Here is a 15815-nt window from a genome sequence, read left to right on the forward strand (position 1 = left end):
GTAGCGGGCCGGAATCCGGGTCAGGTCAATTCAGTTCCAAATTATATATTTCATCTGTTCCATAAATATTGCGCCATCTTGTTTTTGACACTATTCACATTAGACATTTTCATTTTTTGTGATTCCTATATAAGAAAAATTGTAGCTATGTGAGATCTTGTTAGATTCGTATCTATATGTATTTTCTAAATATAATATTTTTAATGTTTAATATATATAATTCGAGTTATTAGGAGTCAAAGTATGCGTTGGCGAGTAAAGTCAATCATGGTGCAATATTTAAAGAACGGATGAAGTAATTATAATATCGATGCATGAATTAATTAGGCATGGGACAATAACAATACTTTTAAATTAAAGTATTAAGAATATAAGATCGATAATGTAAGTTATAAGTTATTTAAGAACATGATGAGACTATTTGAATCGAAGGAGGTATTTATTAATCAACATTTGTATTCAGAAAATTGTCTCCATGAGATACGTTTTTAATACAAGTATTGTGTTCCATATTGTTTTTTTAATAATTAAAGTATGGCGCGACAGAAGGATCGTGAGGAAGAGTTCATTAAAGTAAAGGTTTTCTAACAATACAACTTCAATTTTCTTACTTTTTATAGATTTTTGTTTCTTCCTTCTATCACGAGATTTGACGAAGTACCCTAAAAAATATTCTAAGAAACAAATAATAATACCTACCACGGGTCTTGAACGGTTTGGATTAAACAAGTCATGGATTGAAACGTTTCGGACTTGGGTAACATGTTGAAAAAGCTCGGATTAACCAGGGCATTGTTTGAAAACGGATCGGATTAAAACAGACTTTTCTCGAGTTGGATCAGATGGGGTTGAAACATATCTGGTCATAAACGAGTTTCGGATCCCTTCGGTTCGGATTGAACGAATTCAGATTGTCACATATCGATCTGTTATCGAATGCAGATCTTAATCAGATCAATATTAACGAATTAAATGTAATCAGATCAAATTGAATTTCTGATTTTGACTCACGGGTTCTAAACGATTTGATTTTAAATGATCGGACAATTTCATCAGATTTACCATGTCAGATTGAGAATTAACACCCCGTAATTGGCAATTGGGGGCAGTGGGTAACCAATTGGGGCGTGTGACCTCGTGTGGGATTTATGAGTTTTGAAAGAAGAGAAGAATGATGTGAGCCACTAAAAATCACGTGAGCAATGTCAAGTTTTGAGGGGCATTTTCGTACTTAAGAACAAAGACTTCTACTGTTCACTGTTTACTGTCTGTCGGCCCTTTTAGGACTTTAAAGTTTAAACCTTTTTCTTCGCTCTTCAACCCAGTCCAGTTACCCCAGTTACCCAGCAATTAAAATTAAAATTAAAATTCAAATAATTAAAAAAACTGTCGAAAATGGAGTTGTTAGAACACGGCGACCGCCGGCGCCGGAAATGTGAAGAAGCCCTCGAAGTCAAATCACTCCGTCGAATTATCAGCGCTTATCTTAAGTACGTGTTTTTTCTTTCTATTCTTTTTTCTAATTGTTCAATTTTACTATTATTCCTACTTTTTAATTTTTTTAATTTCATTGAATTTATAATCAATTAAGCTTCTAGTTAGATAATTTCTGGTAATTTCACATATACACCGCACCTAATTGTTTGCAAATTTGTGTCCGCGTGGGTGGTAAACTCTGGGTGTATAATGGACATTCGATTTTCTGTCGAGTAAAATAGTGCAGTATGGTATTTGAATACTATAGAAGGAATAGTTGATTTTAGCTTATCTTGATATGTATTTGAAATCAAGATTTTTAATTCATATTAGTAGGGCATGATGTTTGTAAAGCAGGATAAAGTGAATTCCTCAATTCCTGTTTGTGTAAATCATCATAGTAAAAAGTTTGGATGATATGAACTAGATCAAAATGGCTGATTATACTGTTTTATGGGCATAAAGTTGTTGCATATCAAATCAAGGGTTAATTGGAACGGCTCTCGGTTATAGTAGGGATGAGACTGCGTAAATTTGATCGAGTTGTCCTACCCCTAAGGTAGACATTGATGTTCATGTGTTTCCTTTTTTGTTGTATGTAATAACATTGGACACAGTTTTGTACATAATTGGTGCATTGCTCAATTTGATACAAGTTGTACACTTGTACAGGGGTTACAAGTGGTGTTGGCTTGTTTTCTCGTTTTATTGTGCTTCATTTCTCCCAGATTTATCTGACAATGTCTGTGAAATTGACTTAATTAAATGCTGAAACTCGTTACACAGCTATCCAGACGCGTCTGAAGATGATATCAGGCACAATGAGAGTTCTTTTAGAAAGCTTCCACCTGCGCACAAGGTATTATTATAATCATCTGAGACACTGAGTTTCAATATTCAGGTTATGTGTGTAACTTCTTGGTTTGCAAATCCTTAACACTGACTTTTATAAATTTTTAAGAGGTATGCTCCGTAGTCTGATCTCAATTGCATGTCACTATGTGATCCTTTCACTTCTTGTCTAACTGAAATACTGGAATTAGACTCTTAGGCTGCAAATTCACATATATAGTTAAAGTTTTAAGAGGTAGAGGTAGTAGTAGGGTTACTAGACAAACAAGGCTAAATGAGAGTTATGCATCATGCTAGCAAAAGAAAATTCTTCGACCCCTAAATGAGTCAGAGTCTTTATTGACCTTGAAGTCCAAAAAATACTTTTGTTTGGAAACCGATATAAAAGTAAGGAGAAAGTACACATTGTGTCTTTTTCTGAAGGTGAGAATCTTTAAAGAGTATGTGAGTTCACATTCACCCCATTTTACCCATCGCATTGAGATCACCCCCTTTGCCCAGAAACATAACTAATTCAAAAAAACTGTAGAAAGGTGAACACATTCATGAGTGAGATAATTTCACCCACTATTTATAATTGACCAAAAATAGGCTCTTCTACTCCCTCTCTATTATCATATGGTTTCAAACACCTAAAGTGAAGATCAAGGTAAACTAAATTTGGATTTTGTGTATAATATTATGGGAGTAAACATTACTTTAATAAAGTGCCAATGCTCTCAGCTTAGGCTGCATCTTTCTCTTTTTATTTTCTTCTTCTTTTTGTTTCCCCTTTGCCATTTTGGCTTAGTGATTGATTAGTGATTTAGTATACTGATATGCATCCTTCATTCCCTTTCTACAAAAAATGTCATTTATCTTACCAAGGTGGGTTTGAAGAGGTTAAGATTCATGTAACCTAGAAAATTTGCAATAGTTTTCATGAATGTGGTAGGCAGATTGCCAAAAGTGGCATCTAGCAAGTGATCAAAAACTTCTTGCTTGTGGCTGTTGTAGTCGCATTTGACAAATGTGGAAAGGTTAGCATAAATATCATGTCAGATGGTTAATTCTTAAATCCACCTTTTGACACTACTCTTATTTGTTTAAATAGGGACTAGATGCCTGCCACATGGCCCGTCCCACATCTGTAAAGGATAAACATTAGTCAATAAATTGCCTTTTTGAACTGCACTACTGTTTTTCAGTGTAGTGGCTATGAGAAATGATTTCAACAACTAACAAGCACATCACTCCCTCCGTCCCTTATTGTTTGCCCCATTGCATTTTTTTGGCCGAACTTTAAAAACTTTGATCCTCAATACTCACTAACCTATAAGAAATTATATACTCATATGGGGTCTTGTTAGATTCGTTTCAATATATATTTTTAGAATAAACTTTTTTTTTTCACGTGTAGAATTAGATATTACATTCTAAGTCGTGTCTTGGACTCTTGGAGACCGTGACAAGTCAAATGGAACAATCTTTTAGGGATGAAGGAAGTATATGATAAAGACCATCACGTGTTTGTAGTTTGAATTAGGGGACTGCTAGACGAGATTCTTGAAGTTATCTTGTTTGAATTCCTGAATTACTAACTTAAGCATTTTTTACTTTGTAGCTGGAATTTCTTATAATTTACATAAAATTGTTATCCTAGTCCAGGGATGAAGTTTACTGTTTAAGAGGAAGTATATTCCAAGAGCAGGGATATATGCTGATTACAGTTTCCCAGTTAAGCTAAAATTTGGAAGTGAGAGTGCTTTGGACTAGATTAACGTGAGAAGCTGTGAAATACCTGTTAAAGATCCATCATGATTTATGAGCAGACACGTGCTGATGTGGCTTGATAGAGTATTGAGAAACCATGGGACTAACTTCTATATAACAAATTAGCAAAACAACAGGGCTGTCTTCCTTAACTTTAGTAAGACTGTTACCAGCAATAGAGAAGTGGAGGGAGATTTTTGGCAGAGTAAAGTGAGCTTGTAAAGCTTCAAATAAGTGCCGGGTTAAGGAGGTTATTCTGTTCATTAGATATGTGAAAACATTCTTGTAATAATTCCAAAATCAACTCTAGATGTATCTGTTTATTGTGATAATGTTTGAGATTTACAATTTCAAAGATCACCACATGATAGGGAGTTGGTGGAGCTCCCTTCTTTACTGGAGATTAATTAACTGCTGTGGAGGACTCTGGTGTGTGGAAGGGGGACTCATCTGGATCTTTTCCTGTAAATATTTTCCTGAGCTCCTTGAATCGATTCCCCCATCCAGCTTTTCTGTTGCAAAGTGCAAACTACATGTGGAAGGCCAGCGATCATCTTAGGTTAGGACTTTTTTGCGGACCCTGCAAAAAGCAAAGGCTGGGATTGGTTATTTCACCGGATATCTGCTTTCTTTTCCGTGCTAAAAGTGTATGTTCTTCACATGTTTCTTTACTTTGTGAATGGCAAGTTACATGTGGAGGAGGTGATATGTGCTGCATGAGGAGTTTCGGGTTTTATCTAAGAGGTCAGGGATTAGTGGCAGCTTTGTTTTAGGGGGTTTGACAAAGGTTAGGAGAAGAAGTTGCTATGGTGCATTGCTTTAATGGTAATTGTATGGTGTTTTTTTTTTGTCTATGTGAAACTCCTTTCTCTTTTCTCGAATTTTGTTGTCTTCTGATTTGTCACGGGACAAAGTCAGTTACTTAGTGTCTTTATAGGCTGGCTAAGGCATTTGGAGCTTTCAAGAGTTTCTTAATTGGGGGGGTTAAAAAAAAAAAACGGTTGATCTGTAGTTTAGGTTGTTTGTTTAGTTGCTTCTATTCCCTTTTTAGCTGGTTATATAGTTCTACTTAAAAAAAAAATGTCAAATCAACTCAACTGTGTTCTTTGACATCTTTTGCGAGTAGGAAGTGATGGTGCTTCATTCTTACTTCTTTTTTCAGTCACCTTCAAAATCTATACCAAGTATAATCATTGTTTTTGTAAAATATCTTGTATAATATGAAAAGAGTAATATATGGTTTCATACTAGTTTAAAATTTTGTCTACTTCTAACCTCACAAATTTTCAATACCTTTTTGCAGTCTCTTCTTTCGCACTTGCCGTTGAAATACGAGAGTTTACGAAGGTAAAAATCCTCATCCTCTTCCAGCATTGACATGTGTTGAAAAGGCAATGAAAATTAGGAAGTAGTCTTAAGAGGAAAAGCTGCTGATATTTTGGTTCTTCAAGTTTCAGAAGCATTAGTAAAATTATGTTTGGAAGTTACCCTTGATCACCCCATTTCTCTCTTGGCTGCAAAAGAAGAAAGCATTTTTGACCATTTATTAACCAACTTTTCTTTAGCTGGATGAAGTCAACTTGTAGACTTGATAATGTGGTATGGGATAATTACGTATAAAAGTTATCCCTTTGTTTTGTGTCTTTAATTTAACAAGTACTTGAGTCTGTCTTTAATTGCTCTGAGCTTGTAATCTGCAGCTTTTCTTCTGGTTGTTCATTTTACTTCAGTTCGTATGCACAATTGCATATCGATGGGAACTTTTTCATCCCAAAGATTGTGTTTGTTGGTGTTATTGAATTGATTCAGCTTCATCATTCAGGTTAATTAAGACCACAAAACCACTTTTCAAAGGCCACTCGTTCTGGCTTAAAATTCAACTTGGTTGGTTTTGCTCAGTTCATGAACTTTGGCTCACCTTATCTAGTCGGACTGGTGTTCTAAAAATAATTTGAAAATAACAGCAAGCAAGACGGTTACAAGCTTAAAAGTTTTGCTCCCTCTATTCCAAACTTCCAATTTGTTTGCACGTGTTTAAAACTTTAAGGTCTTCACACTTATCAAGGCACGTAGTTTAAAGATAAAAAGTTGTTGTTTGGTTTGGCACATAGTATTAGAAAGGGTAGTGGGTTATTTATATCCAATGAGAGAGGGGGTGGGATCCTAACTTTATAGTAGTGGGAAGAAAGGGGTATTATATATTAGTGGGGTCTTTCCTAAACGGGAGTGCAAAAAGTAATGCGGGACAGAGGAAGTTCTACTATATGCTAATACAAAGAAACTTGTGAAATTCATTCTGAGATGATTGATAATAAAGTTTTATGTATTGGTTTATAATTGGAGGTAGGGACTCAGGGCTAAAAAAAACCTTTGATTGTCAGAAGTCACAACATCAAATTATTTTGATGGATAACTTTGAAAGGTGCAAAAAAGGTTTATGTGTATCAGACTAAAGTATGGCGAGCTTCAAGTTTGGCTGCTACTGAGTCTAAGTGGAGCTTAATTAGCTCACAAGTGGTTTTGACTCATTAACCCATCTAATCTATGTTACTTGGACTCGGGTACTAGTGTCGGACACGAGTACCTGTCCAAGTGTCAGACTCGGCTAAATTGTGAAAATTTCCAGGATTTAAGTCGAAAATGAAGTGTCAGAGTGTCTGTACCCATGTCAGAGTGTCGAGGGTCCGACACGGGTACTTGAGGTAAAATGAAGAGTCGGAGTAACATAGCATCTAATCATCTAGCTCTTGCATATGGGTTTGGTTCACACTCACAGTGGGGGGCCGGGGGCATTAACAGCCTCGGTTTCAAATAGTGATATTATATTAAGATTTCAAGTATGTCCATATTGTTATTCAAACACTGTTACAGGAATTTTCCATGCAATGTTGTGGCATGCTAGTGTGCAGTCATATTTTTTTTGCTCTTACAATCTGTTTTATGATATTCTCAGACTTTCTCACTTTTGCATAATTTGTTACATTAATTGCATTGTTGCAGGTGTATATCAGTGAATACATATTTTATTTTAAACATGCTCCAGGTAATGTGCATATTCACTCCTTTTGTCCCTTCTTTGCTCATTTTGTTTCAGCTCTTTCTTTTCTCTTCGGAAGTTGTTGATATTATGCTGATCTACTGTAACTTCTTCATCGCAGGCCTTTGAGCCTCCACTAGATATGAACATGGATGTAGATTTATATGATCATCAGCTTCTTGAATGTTGCCAAGATGAGCACCACCACCGTCATGATGGGGGTTTCTTGGACAGCCATCACGGCTCGACTGGGGAAACTATGTCGAGATCAATAATAGACCCGGTAGTGTCTAATATTGAAAATGATCTCATGCCTAAATCAGCTAGAGAAACCACTAATCCCGAGGTTCTTTTCATTACCCGCTTAATTCGCTTGTCATGGAAGATGTGGCTTTCTTTGATTTCCTTTTCATTTCCTGTGTTTCTTGTAAAACATGTTGCACCTTGCTTGTTATTAGAAATTTGACTTCATGTAGATAACAAACAGGGAGAGCAATTACCAGTCCTTAACTGTAAACCGGAGCGTGGGGAAGTCGGTTCTGGTGCCACCGAACCCATTAGTAGTCAGGAAAGCGAAAGACAAGTTAGAGCGGTTGATTCAAATGGCAACGTAAGTTTATTAAATTACTGCCTACATAGTTTTCTTTGATATTGAGTATTCATTAAAGTTGGTGTTTGTCTTAATTTTTTTGTCACTGTCTTTAAAATCTGAGCCATGGACTAAATCAAAATGGCTCTTAAATCCTCTTTGCTTCCTTTCCATGAAGTAGAAGATGGTCATCCCGTTGTCGTTCCGTTATCGCTTTTGGGTCAATTGGAAACAACCTCACTGCAATTGCAGGGGTAAGGTTGCGTACACCCGACCCCCCCTTACCCCGCTTCTTGCGGGAGCCTCTTTGAGGCAATGGGGTAATGATAATGATAATGTCTTTAAAATCTGAGTTAAATTTAATTTGCTGCTAAAGGCTCTAAACCTCTTCATTTGTATTCCCCTTTTCCTGTCATTTGACATCTAGTATTTACTCTCTTCTATCTGCACATTGGTCATGTATATGTATATGTTGGGTAATCTATACTCCTTACTGTTACTTTCATCACAAACTTTTGAAGCGCCATCATTTAGGATTAAAATCATTTTTAGGGCTAGGCTAGCTGCTTTTTTTTGTAATTAACTAATTAAGTTGAGATCTTCTCTTTCCAATTGAAACCAAGTCCGTAACATAAGTTATTCTCCATGGTTTCCATTTTTCGGACTTTGTTTCTGGCAATATACTGTGGCATTGTTCTACACTCTTTATTTATAGACTGCAACTCTTTATGCTATGTTGATCTTGCATTGTGGCTTTTTATGTGGCTCAATGACAGATTGGCATTGCAGTCATTCTTTCTGATTGGTGTTAGGAATAGTAGCATTAAAAGTCATGTACAATTGTTGTGTCTGCAGAAACACCTGTAGTTGTACTTTATCCTTCCTTCACCCACTCCTCTGATTTTATGTTTAATTTGCCATTATGGCCCCCATACAAAATATATGGCTGGCATAACATTTGTGCGACTTATGTTTGTAACTTTGTATAGACTTCCGTAGTTGTTCATCATTTTCTTCCCCCCATTTTGCCAATTTTAAAGTTCAGCTTATTACACTTTAGTTCATATCTGTGGTGTAAAACCTGTTTGTGGAGGCATTTACAATAATAGTTATATGGCAGACTGCCTGTTTCCTCCCTAAGTGAGTTCAAGGGCTAACCTTTTCCTATGTTATGATTTAGCTATGAAAAAGAGAGGTGAAAACATAAAGTTTTTATTTTATTTCCTGGATAGGAAGAGAGAATCTTATAGAATGAGAGACACAAGAACATGCTTTTCTGCTTTCTGCATTTCTATGTTCACTTATTACTTATATGCTGGTGGCAATTTTTATGGTTAAATTTTTCTGCAGGCATCGTCATTTTCTTGTGATTGGTTGAATTCATCATTGCAACTGAATGTGCCACTAGTTGATGTTGACAAGGTATATACATTTTCACTTTTTTTTTAGTACGGTTGATTGTATAGATGCCAGGTGATTCTGAACCTTGTTAGTTGGAGAAGAATGTTTGCATGTGTCTCTGGACAATCCTCTATACTTTGATATGGCTTACTGGATTAGGGTTCATGAAGCACAAAGAGTGATTAACTGGCGATGACCATTTTAAAATAGCTTTGCCTCCCATCTAAAGTCGTTTTCCATCAAAGCAATCTTAATGCTACCAACTGATGAGGACCATTTTCTTTCCCGGCTATGAAATGAGTTGTTGCCACCATCACTTTGATCCAGTTGTGTGACTGACCTCCCTAACCCTAACTTACATAACGAAAATATAAAATTGATGGTAAATGGAAAGGCAGAAATCAAACAAGACATACCGGAGCACTAAGAATCATAAAAGTAAAGAGAAGGATGTTCATCTTTCTCATTTTTACATGTACACCAGCTAGCTGCACGGCTCCAATCCTTGACGAATAAAGCAATAAATAACATAATTTCTACTACGGATTAGTAAAGGGGATACACATCAATACAGAAATCAATTTAATTAATATACTCTCAACTCATTCTATTCTTTCATATCAATCTAATCTATTTAAATCTAGATGTTGATGGATCTTGTTATTTAGTACGTAGTATTCTACTCAATTGCAAGTTTGCCATGCCAACAGAGCCCTAAAGTTAAAACTTGACGTGCATCATGTACATTCAAAAGCACCACACAATTTTTTTTGCAGAGTTAAAAAATTATAGTCCTGCTGGCTGTTCTATCAAATGAGAACCATATGTTAGTGATTAGACCACCATGTATGGTCCAGCACCAACGATTTTAGTTTTCCCTCGACCTAGTGGTGATTGTTTTCCAACAATTGGAGTTTTCCCTTCACATTTCATTACATAGAAATGAGGAAATCTGGGTAGTGGTCTAGTGGATGGTGTGGGGCTCTGTAAGAGTGAGTATTGAACTGCGATGGAAAATGGGTAAGCGGGGTGTGATGGAAGAATATGGTTATGTGGATTTTGTCAGGTGACCTTTCTAGGATCTCAATCTGATGGGTCAAACCCGACCAGAGTTCACCCTGTTCTCTGGGGTCGAGCTTGTTGTTTTTCCGGGTCCGGATCACAAATTTGTGTTCAAAACCTTATCGTGTTGGGTGAAATTTTTCTTGGTTTAGTAAAATCATGTTTTTGAGAATCGAGTTTCGCATTGTTTTGGTGTAGGTTTTTACTATTGAATATAGTATTTGATTTATACAAAATAGATGAGTGGGCAGATTATTGAACTACCAGGAGAAAGTTTTTCATGTTAGAATTGATGCCTATCTACCATATAGATAATACGGTAGTTACTCGTGTTGTGCTAGAGGGGTTGGCTGAAAACGAACTTATAGGCTTTATTATAATTGTCTGGTGATTATTTTTAAATTCGTTAAGCTATTTCTTATGATCATTTTAATTCTTTTTTCTCAAGGTTCGCTGCATAATAAGGAATATAGTTAGAGATTGGGCATTGGAGGTATGTTCTCCTTGCTTGAGTCTGTCATTCTCTTTTTTCGTGACTTCTTCACTTTGTATACTCACCTGTGATATGCTACAGGGGCAAGTGGAGCGTGATCAATGTTATCAGCCCATTCTTGAGGAGCTTGAGAGATTGTTTCCCAAACGCAGCAAGGAAAGGTAAGTTTTCCTTTGAGCTTTAGCTATCTTTTACTGATGTGGTGCAAGTTGGTATACATTATTTTGTTTTTTCACGTTGCTTTCCCTTATGAGTGGAATTGTTAGAAGAGTAGTATTGTTAGATATTAACTTTTTCCTTCTTTTCCGGCTTCTTATAGTCCTCCTTGCTGTCTGGTTCCTGGTGCTGGACTCGGGAGGTTGGCATTGGACATTTCACGTCTTGGTCTGTAGTTTTCCTATAATTTCCCAAATTTGTAATATGTAAAATAGTCACTGACATGATTAGATGAATGTTTAACAGGTTTTGTATGCCAGGGTAATGAATTTTCATACTACATGATGATATGCTCCAGCTTTATTCTGAACCAGTAAGTTCCCATTTTAATTTCAATATGCCGTTTCAACTTATTTGGGTTAGGTTTATAATTTTCTTTTTGAAACTTGGAATAGGGTTACATTTAATTACACATATATATGACGGGTTTCCTTAATTTCAGCTCTCAATCTGTTGGTGAATGGACTATATACCCTTGGATCCACAGCAATTGCAATACGGTTTCAGATGAGGACCAACTTCGTCCTGTTTCTATTCCTGATATTCTTCCAGCTAGGTACTGTTTAAATTTATTGCTGGAAATTCCTAGAGACAGTCTTAAGTTTTCTATCCAGCAGCTTGTGGTGCTTGGTACTATTTCGAAATTTATCAACGTCTGCATCTGAAGTTGTTGACTATCACCGTCAATCGGTTGTAAACTGTAATTTTGTAAATATAAATTTGTCTCAGGTTCTTTCTTTAGTAGTCAACAATGTGGTAAGTTAACCCGGCATGCCAGGCACACAACACCATAAAGGGACCAACACAAAACATGTTGTTAGCTTTAGCTTTGGCTAAGTTAACCCGGAATATATAGTTTGAATACTCCAAATTAGTAATTAGTTCATAGTTGTGTCGTCTAGTTGACATCTATGGAATAATATGTTATATCTTTCATCCAGATGCTCTGTTATACCTTCCTAACCTTCATATGCTCAGAGATACACCCAAATTGTTCAACCCCAATCATCTTGTGACCTCGGCACCTCGCAATATCAAGTTAAGAACGAAGATTATGCAAACACCTACTGTTCGTATACAATTAAAACCAGTGGTGATAGTTTTCAATGTGTTCATTACAAAATATGCTCTTCATGGAGTTCTTGTCCAAAAAACCTATCCACGTACTGTGGCAAGCCATAGGCATATATTATCTCTTGGCTCTGTCAAGGGAAACCAAATCGTTTTGGTCCACTGCTTTGTTTAGGTGGCAGGCAGGAGTCGGTAGGTAAAGTTGATGTTTAGAGTTTCAGACTAAGTTTTACGCATTGCCATGTAAAGGTGCTGCAGACTGTAGTAACTCTCTCTTTCCTGGAGGCACACCTTAATATTCCTAGATGCTGACCTTGGAATAGGTGGCTGTTCACAAAGACCATATTTTCAGATAAAACGTAAAAGAGAGAATCTGTTTCACTCAAATTTTCTTTCAAGTTTCCAATAGCTCGTAGGAGTTTCCCTAAGAAGCAATGTTTTACAGTCAAATTATATAAAATCCAGGCCACCAGTATGCTTCGGACTGCAACCTTATCACACTTAACCATTTAAATGTCAGTGAATATGGAGGGGCCTAACTTAGAGAAACAAAAACCTGAGTTCAAAATACATGAATGGAATCAATTACTCAATAAATGACTAGGATTTTATGAGAGGACAGTGGTACTTTGAACAAAATTTCTTATCTAATTGATACGTACCTTTTCTTTTTATTAAGATTTATTCTTTACTAGCTTAGCTTGGAGTTAATTTAGCAACAAAGTACAAAGAAAAGGCATAGGTGTGGGTACATCCATGAATGGTAATCGATCTTATATCCTATATGGGTGCTACATGGGCACCGGCGCACGGCTAGTAGTGATTTCTGAGTCCGAGCATCATAAAATGTGGTTAAAGTATTCTTTCCAATTGAAGCTGAATTCCAGAGTTCAGGATATTGTGGTTTTTGTTGTCCAAACTCATTTGTTGGTAAGTGTCTTGTTTGGTGTATGTGTGTAATATGAAGATGACGAATGTATAATTTGTGTCACTTTTCCTTCAAGTACGTCAAGCAGCATGCAAATGTTGCCAACTTGCCATTGAAATGTGTTGGAGATTCATAAAAATCATGTTTTTGACCGGTACCTGATGTGATTTCTCTCTCTTGATTTTATTCAGAAAGAGTTGCCTAACTTGTGTCTAGCTAGTGCTGTTTTTGGTTCAAATGCTGTGATTGACTTTTGAGTGAACAGTGCAGGAATAACTGAAGGGTTTTCAATGTGTGGCGGGGATTTTGTTGAAGTTTATAGTGATCCAGGCCAAGAAGGTAAATATTTTTCATTCTTATTTCTAAATACTATTTCTTTATCCAAATGAATGGTCTTATTTAACCTTTTCTATTCATATATTTTAGTATGGACTTCTATCAAAAAATAAAATAAATTATACGGTGTATATTTTAAGTGGAACCTATAAAAACATCCTTTTGAAAGTATGTTTCAAAATAAGCTTGAAACTAATACTTCAGCATTATAGATCAATCATACATTTGATGGCCTAAATTAGTGATCTTTAACCTCAAAACTCAAAAGTCAGTTTGTGGCCTGTTATCTTGTTTCTTGTTATCAACAGATTTAGTAGGTCTCAGAAGGTGAGTTTTCTCACACAGTAGTCTATTTTCCCCGAAATGTTAAACAAAAACAACCCTATTGCTCAAACTGAAGCTACATTTCTAGGAATACGTCTGTGGACATGTTGAATCAGTGGAGAATGTGCTCTATTACAAAGCTCTTGAATCTTTATCAACATAAATTTGGCTAAACTTGTGCGTTTGTTAGAAATGTGCCAATTTATTGGTCTAGTTCTAAAGAAATTAGTAGGAGCTTTTGAGAAAGGCTCTGTTAAGGCAGCAATTGTGGAATAACAGAAGTAAGGAAATCCCTCCTAGGATGTGCTTGGTGAGATACGTGACCTACAACTATGTTTGATAGCAGATCTGTGTACTCCTTGTTGATTCCACATCAAAAACTGAAGGAAAGGGTTGCTCAGTTGAGAGTTCCCTCTTCGCCCAGTAATATACTTCAGTGATTTATAGTTAGTGGATTTCTATGTTACTTGGATTCAAGTGCTTGTGACTCGTGTCCAAACCCGTGTTATGTTTATTAGGATCCAGCATAGGTATTTGAGGTGAAATGAAGAGTGTGATAATATATCGATCTTTTGCGTTGGATGTCTTTGAGATGTGAAATACGTGGGCCGACTGTGGTATATTTGGGTGCATCAAGTTTCCTTGGCATTGCAGCTTGGGGACTAGCACAAAGCTTTCCTGCTTGGCTACCGTAAACAAAAAAACGAGTAAATAAACTAAATGAAGTTAGAGTCTCGGAGACATCTGGTTCAACTTCTTATTTGTATTTTTTCCATATCTTGTGGCCATATGTGGACAATTGTTAACATATTTTTCTCTTTCTATTAACCTCTCTTTTCTTATCTCAACAATTGATTGAATTTTCATTGCATCTTTTTCTTAACAGTATACATTCATGTAAATATAGGTTCAATCTTTTTACAATTTTAGTTCAAAGCATTAAACAAACTTGTTCATAAGAAATCATCTTTGATACTTAGGTTTCTCTCATAGAAGCATTCAAAGGTTCATTTAAGGATCAAGTTGAATTGATGTTTAGAAACTAAGCCACGTGACATTTAACATTTTGGCTATATCAAGATTTTTTATTGCCTTTCATTCTTGCAGGAATCTGGGATGCTGTAGTTACGTGCTTTTTCATTGATACAGCTCATAATATTGTAGAGTACATTGAAATTATATGGAAAATTCTCAAAGATGGAGGAGTAAGAAGGCTCAAGCTGTTTTTTGTGTATTTTTTATTCTGTATTTCTTATCCAACACATTTGATTAAGTTGATGCTAAAATAGGTGTGGATAAATCTTGGACCGCTGCTTTATCATTTTGCGGATACATATGGGCAAAACGTAAGTTTTGGCGTTCAATTCATTGTTTGTACACACACCTGTCTCCAATGCAAATATGCTCGTGTGCATGGTTGAATAATTGCTAATTTTCCCTTACTTCTTCACCCCTTCTCCAGGAGATGTCCATTGAATTGAGTTTAGAAGATGTGAAGAAAGTGGCTTTACATTATGGATTTACTTTAGAGGTTAGCTGTAAAAAACGGTCTCCTTTTCTATCACCATGTCAGTTAATAATACCAAGCATTATATTGACTTTGTTTATATATACAGAGGGAAAGTACTATCTCAACGACATATACCACAAATATTCGGTCTATGATGCAGGTAACATTTTCAGTGGAATAAGTATAGAATGTGGCTGTTTGTCTATCACCGCCTTTTAGTTCCACCTTACTTTTTTTTACTTTTCATATGAACACTTTCTGTTCAAGGGATACTTTTGGTTACCATGAAGTGTACAGTTACATGGAAAATTAACTAATCAGATGTTGTATTTGTGCAGAATCGATACTTTGCATCATTCTGGACCATGACAAAGAAAACTGCAAACAAGTCTACAGAAATGCACGACGCCTAATGTGTGATCAGCATTGTTTCAGAAGGATATGCTTCTTTTTCTAGGTTCGAAATCGAACAAGATTGCAAATACAGGCACCTAGTCAGTAGTCCCCCAACTAGCAGCAGACAGTTTTTCTCATCATCAGTCTCTGAATATGGAAAACTTTGGTGCAGTGTTAGATATATAAATATATTCCTTTATTTAGTTGCAAAGAATTATTAATTGTTTGTAGATCAAGGGATCCACATTGTTCAGCTATGGCCCATGGGCCATGGTCCAGGATTTTGAATCCCATGGGCCTTGTTTCTGGGCTCATTTCCTTCATGTACCAAATTGGACTAATGAATGTAAAATGGAAATGATATTGTTTTAG

General features: G+C 36.1%; 1 protein-coding gene across 1 annotated transcript; it reads left to right on the forward strand.

Annotated features, from left to right (window-relative positions):
• The first annotated feature begins 1280 nt into the window (after positions 1–1280).
• LOC110785351 (uncharacterized) lies at positions 1281–15814 on the forward strand. Its single transcript, XM_021989791.2, has 18 exons — positions 1281–1490; positions 2263–2335; positions 5384–5427; positions 7081–7123; positions 7239–7463; positions 7605–7727; positions 9057–9128; positions 10618–10662; positions 10744–10823; positions 10982–11046; positions 11125–11191; positions 11321–11434; positions 13143–13216; positions 14645–14742; positions 14827–14883; positions 15000–15068; positions 15154–15207; positions 15386–15814. Exons 1-18 carry the CDS (start codon positions 1396–1398, stop codon positions 15458–15460), a joined length of 1473 nt encoding a protein of 490 aa, XP_021845483.1. The 5' UTR covers positions 1281–1395; the 3' UTR covers positions 15461–15814.
• The last annotated feature ends 1 nt before the right edge of the window (position 15815 follows it).

Source organism: Spinacia oleracea, chromosome 2 (assembly GCF_020520425.1).
Source record: "Spinacia oleracea cultivar Varoflay chromosome 2, BTI_SOV_V1, whole genome shotgun sequence".
NCBI classification, from domain to species: Eukaryota; Viridiplantae; Streptophyta; class Magnoliopsida; order Caryophyllales; family Amaranthaceae; genus Spinacia; species Spinacia oleracea.

Coding starts and splice junctions, on each gene's coding strand:
- LOC110785351 (XM_021989791.2), top strand. CDS start 1,396: ATGGAGTTGTTAGAACACGGCGACCGCCGGCGCCGGAAATGTGAAGAA. Junction 2,336..5,383: donor AGCTTCCACCTGCGCACAAG/GTATTATTATAA, acceptor ACCTTTTTGCAG/TCTCTTCTTTCGCACTTGCC. Junction 15,069..15,153: donor ATTATGGATTTACTTTAGAG/GTTAGCTGTAAA, acceptor TTATATATACAG/AGGGAAAGTACTATCTCAAC.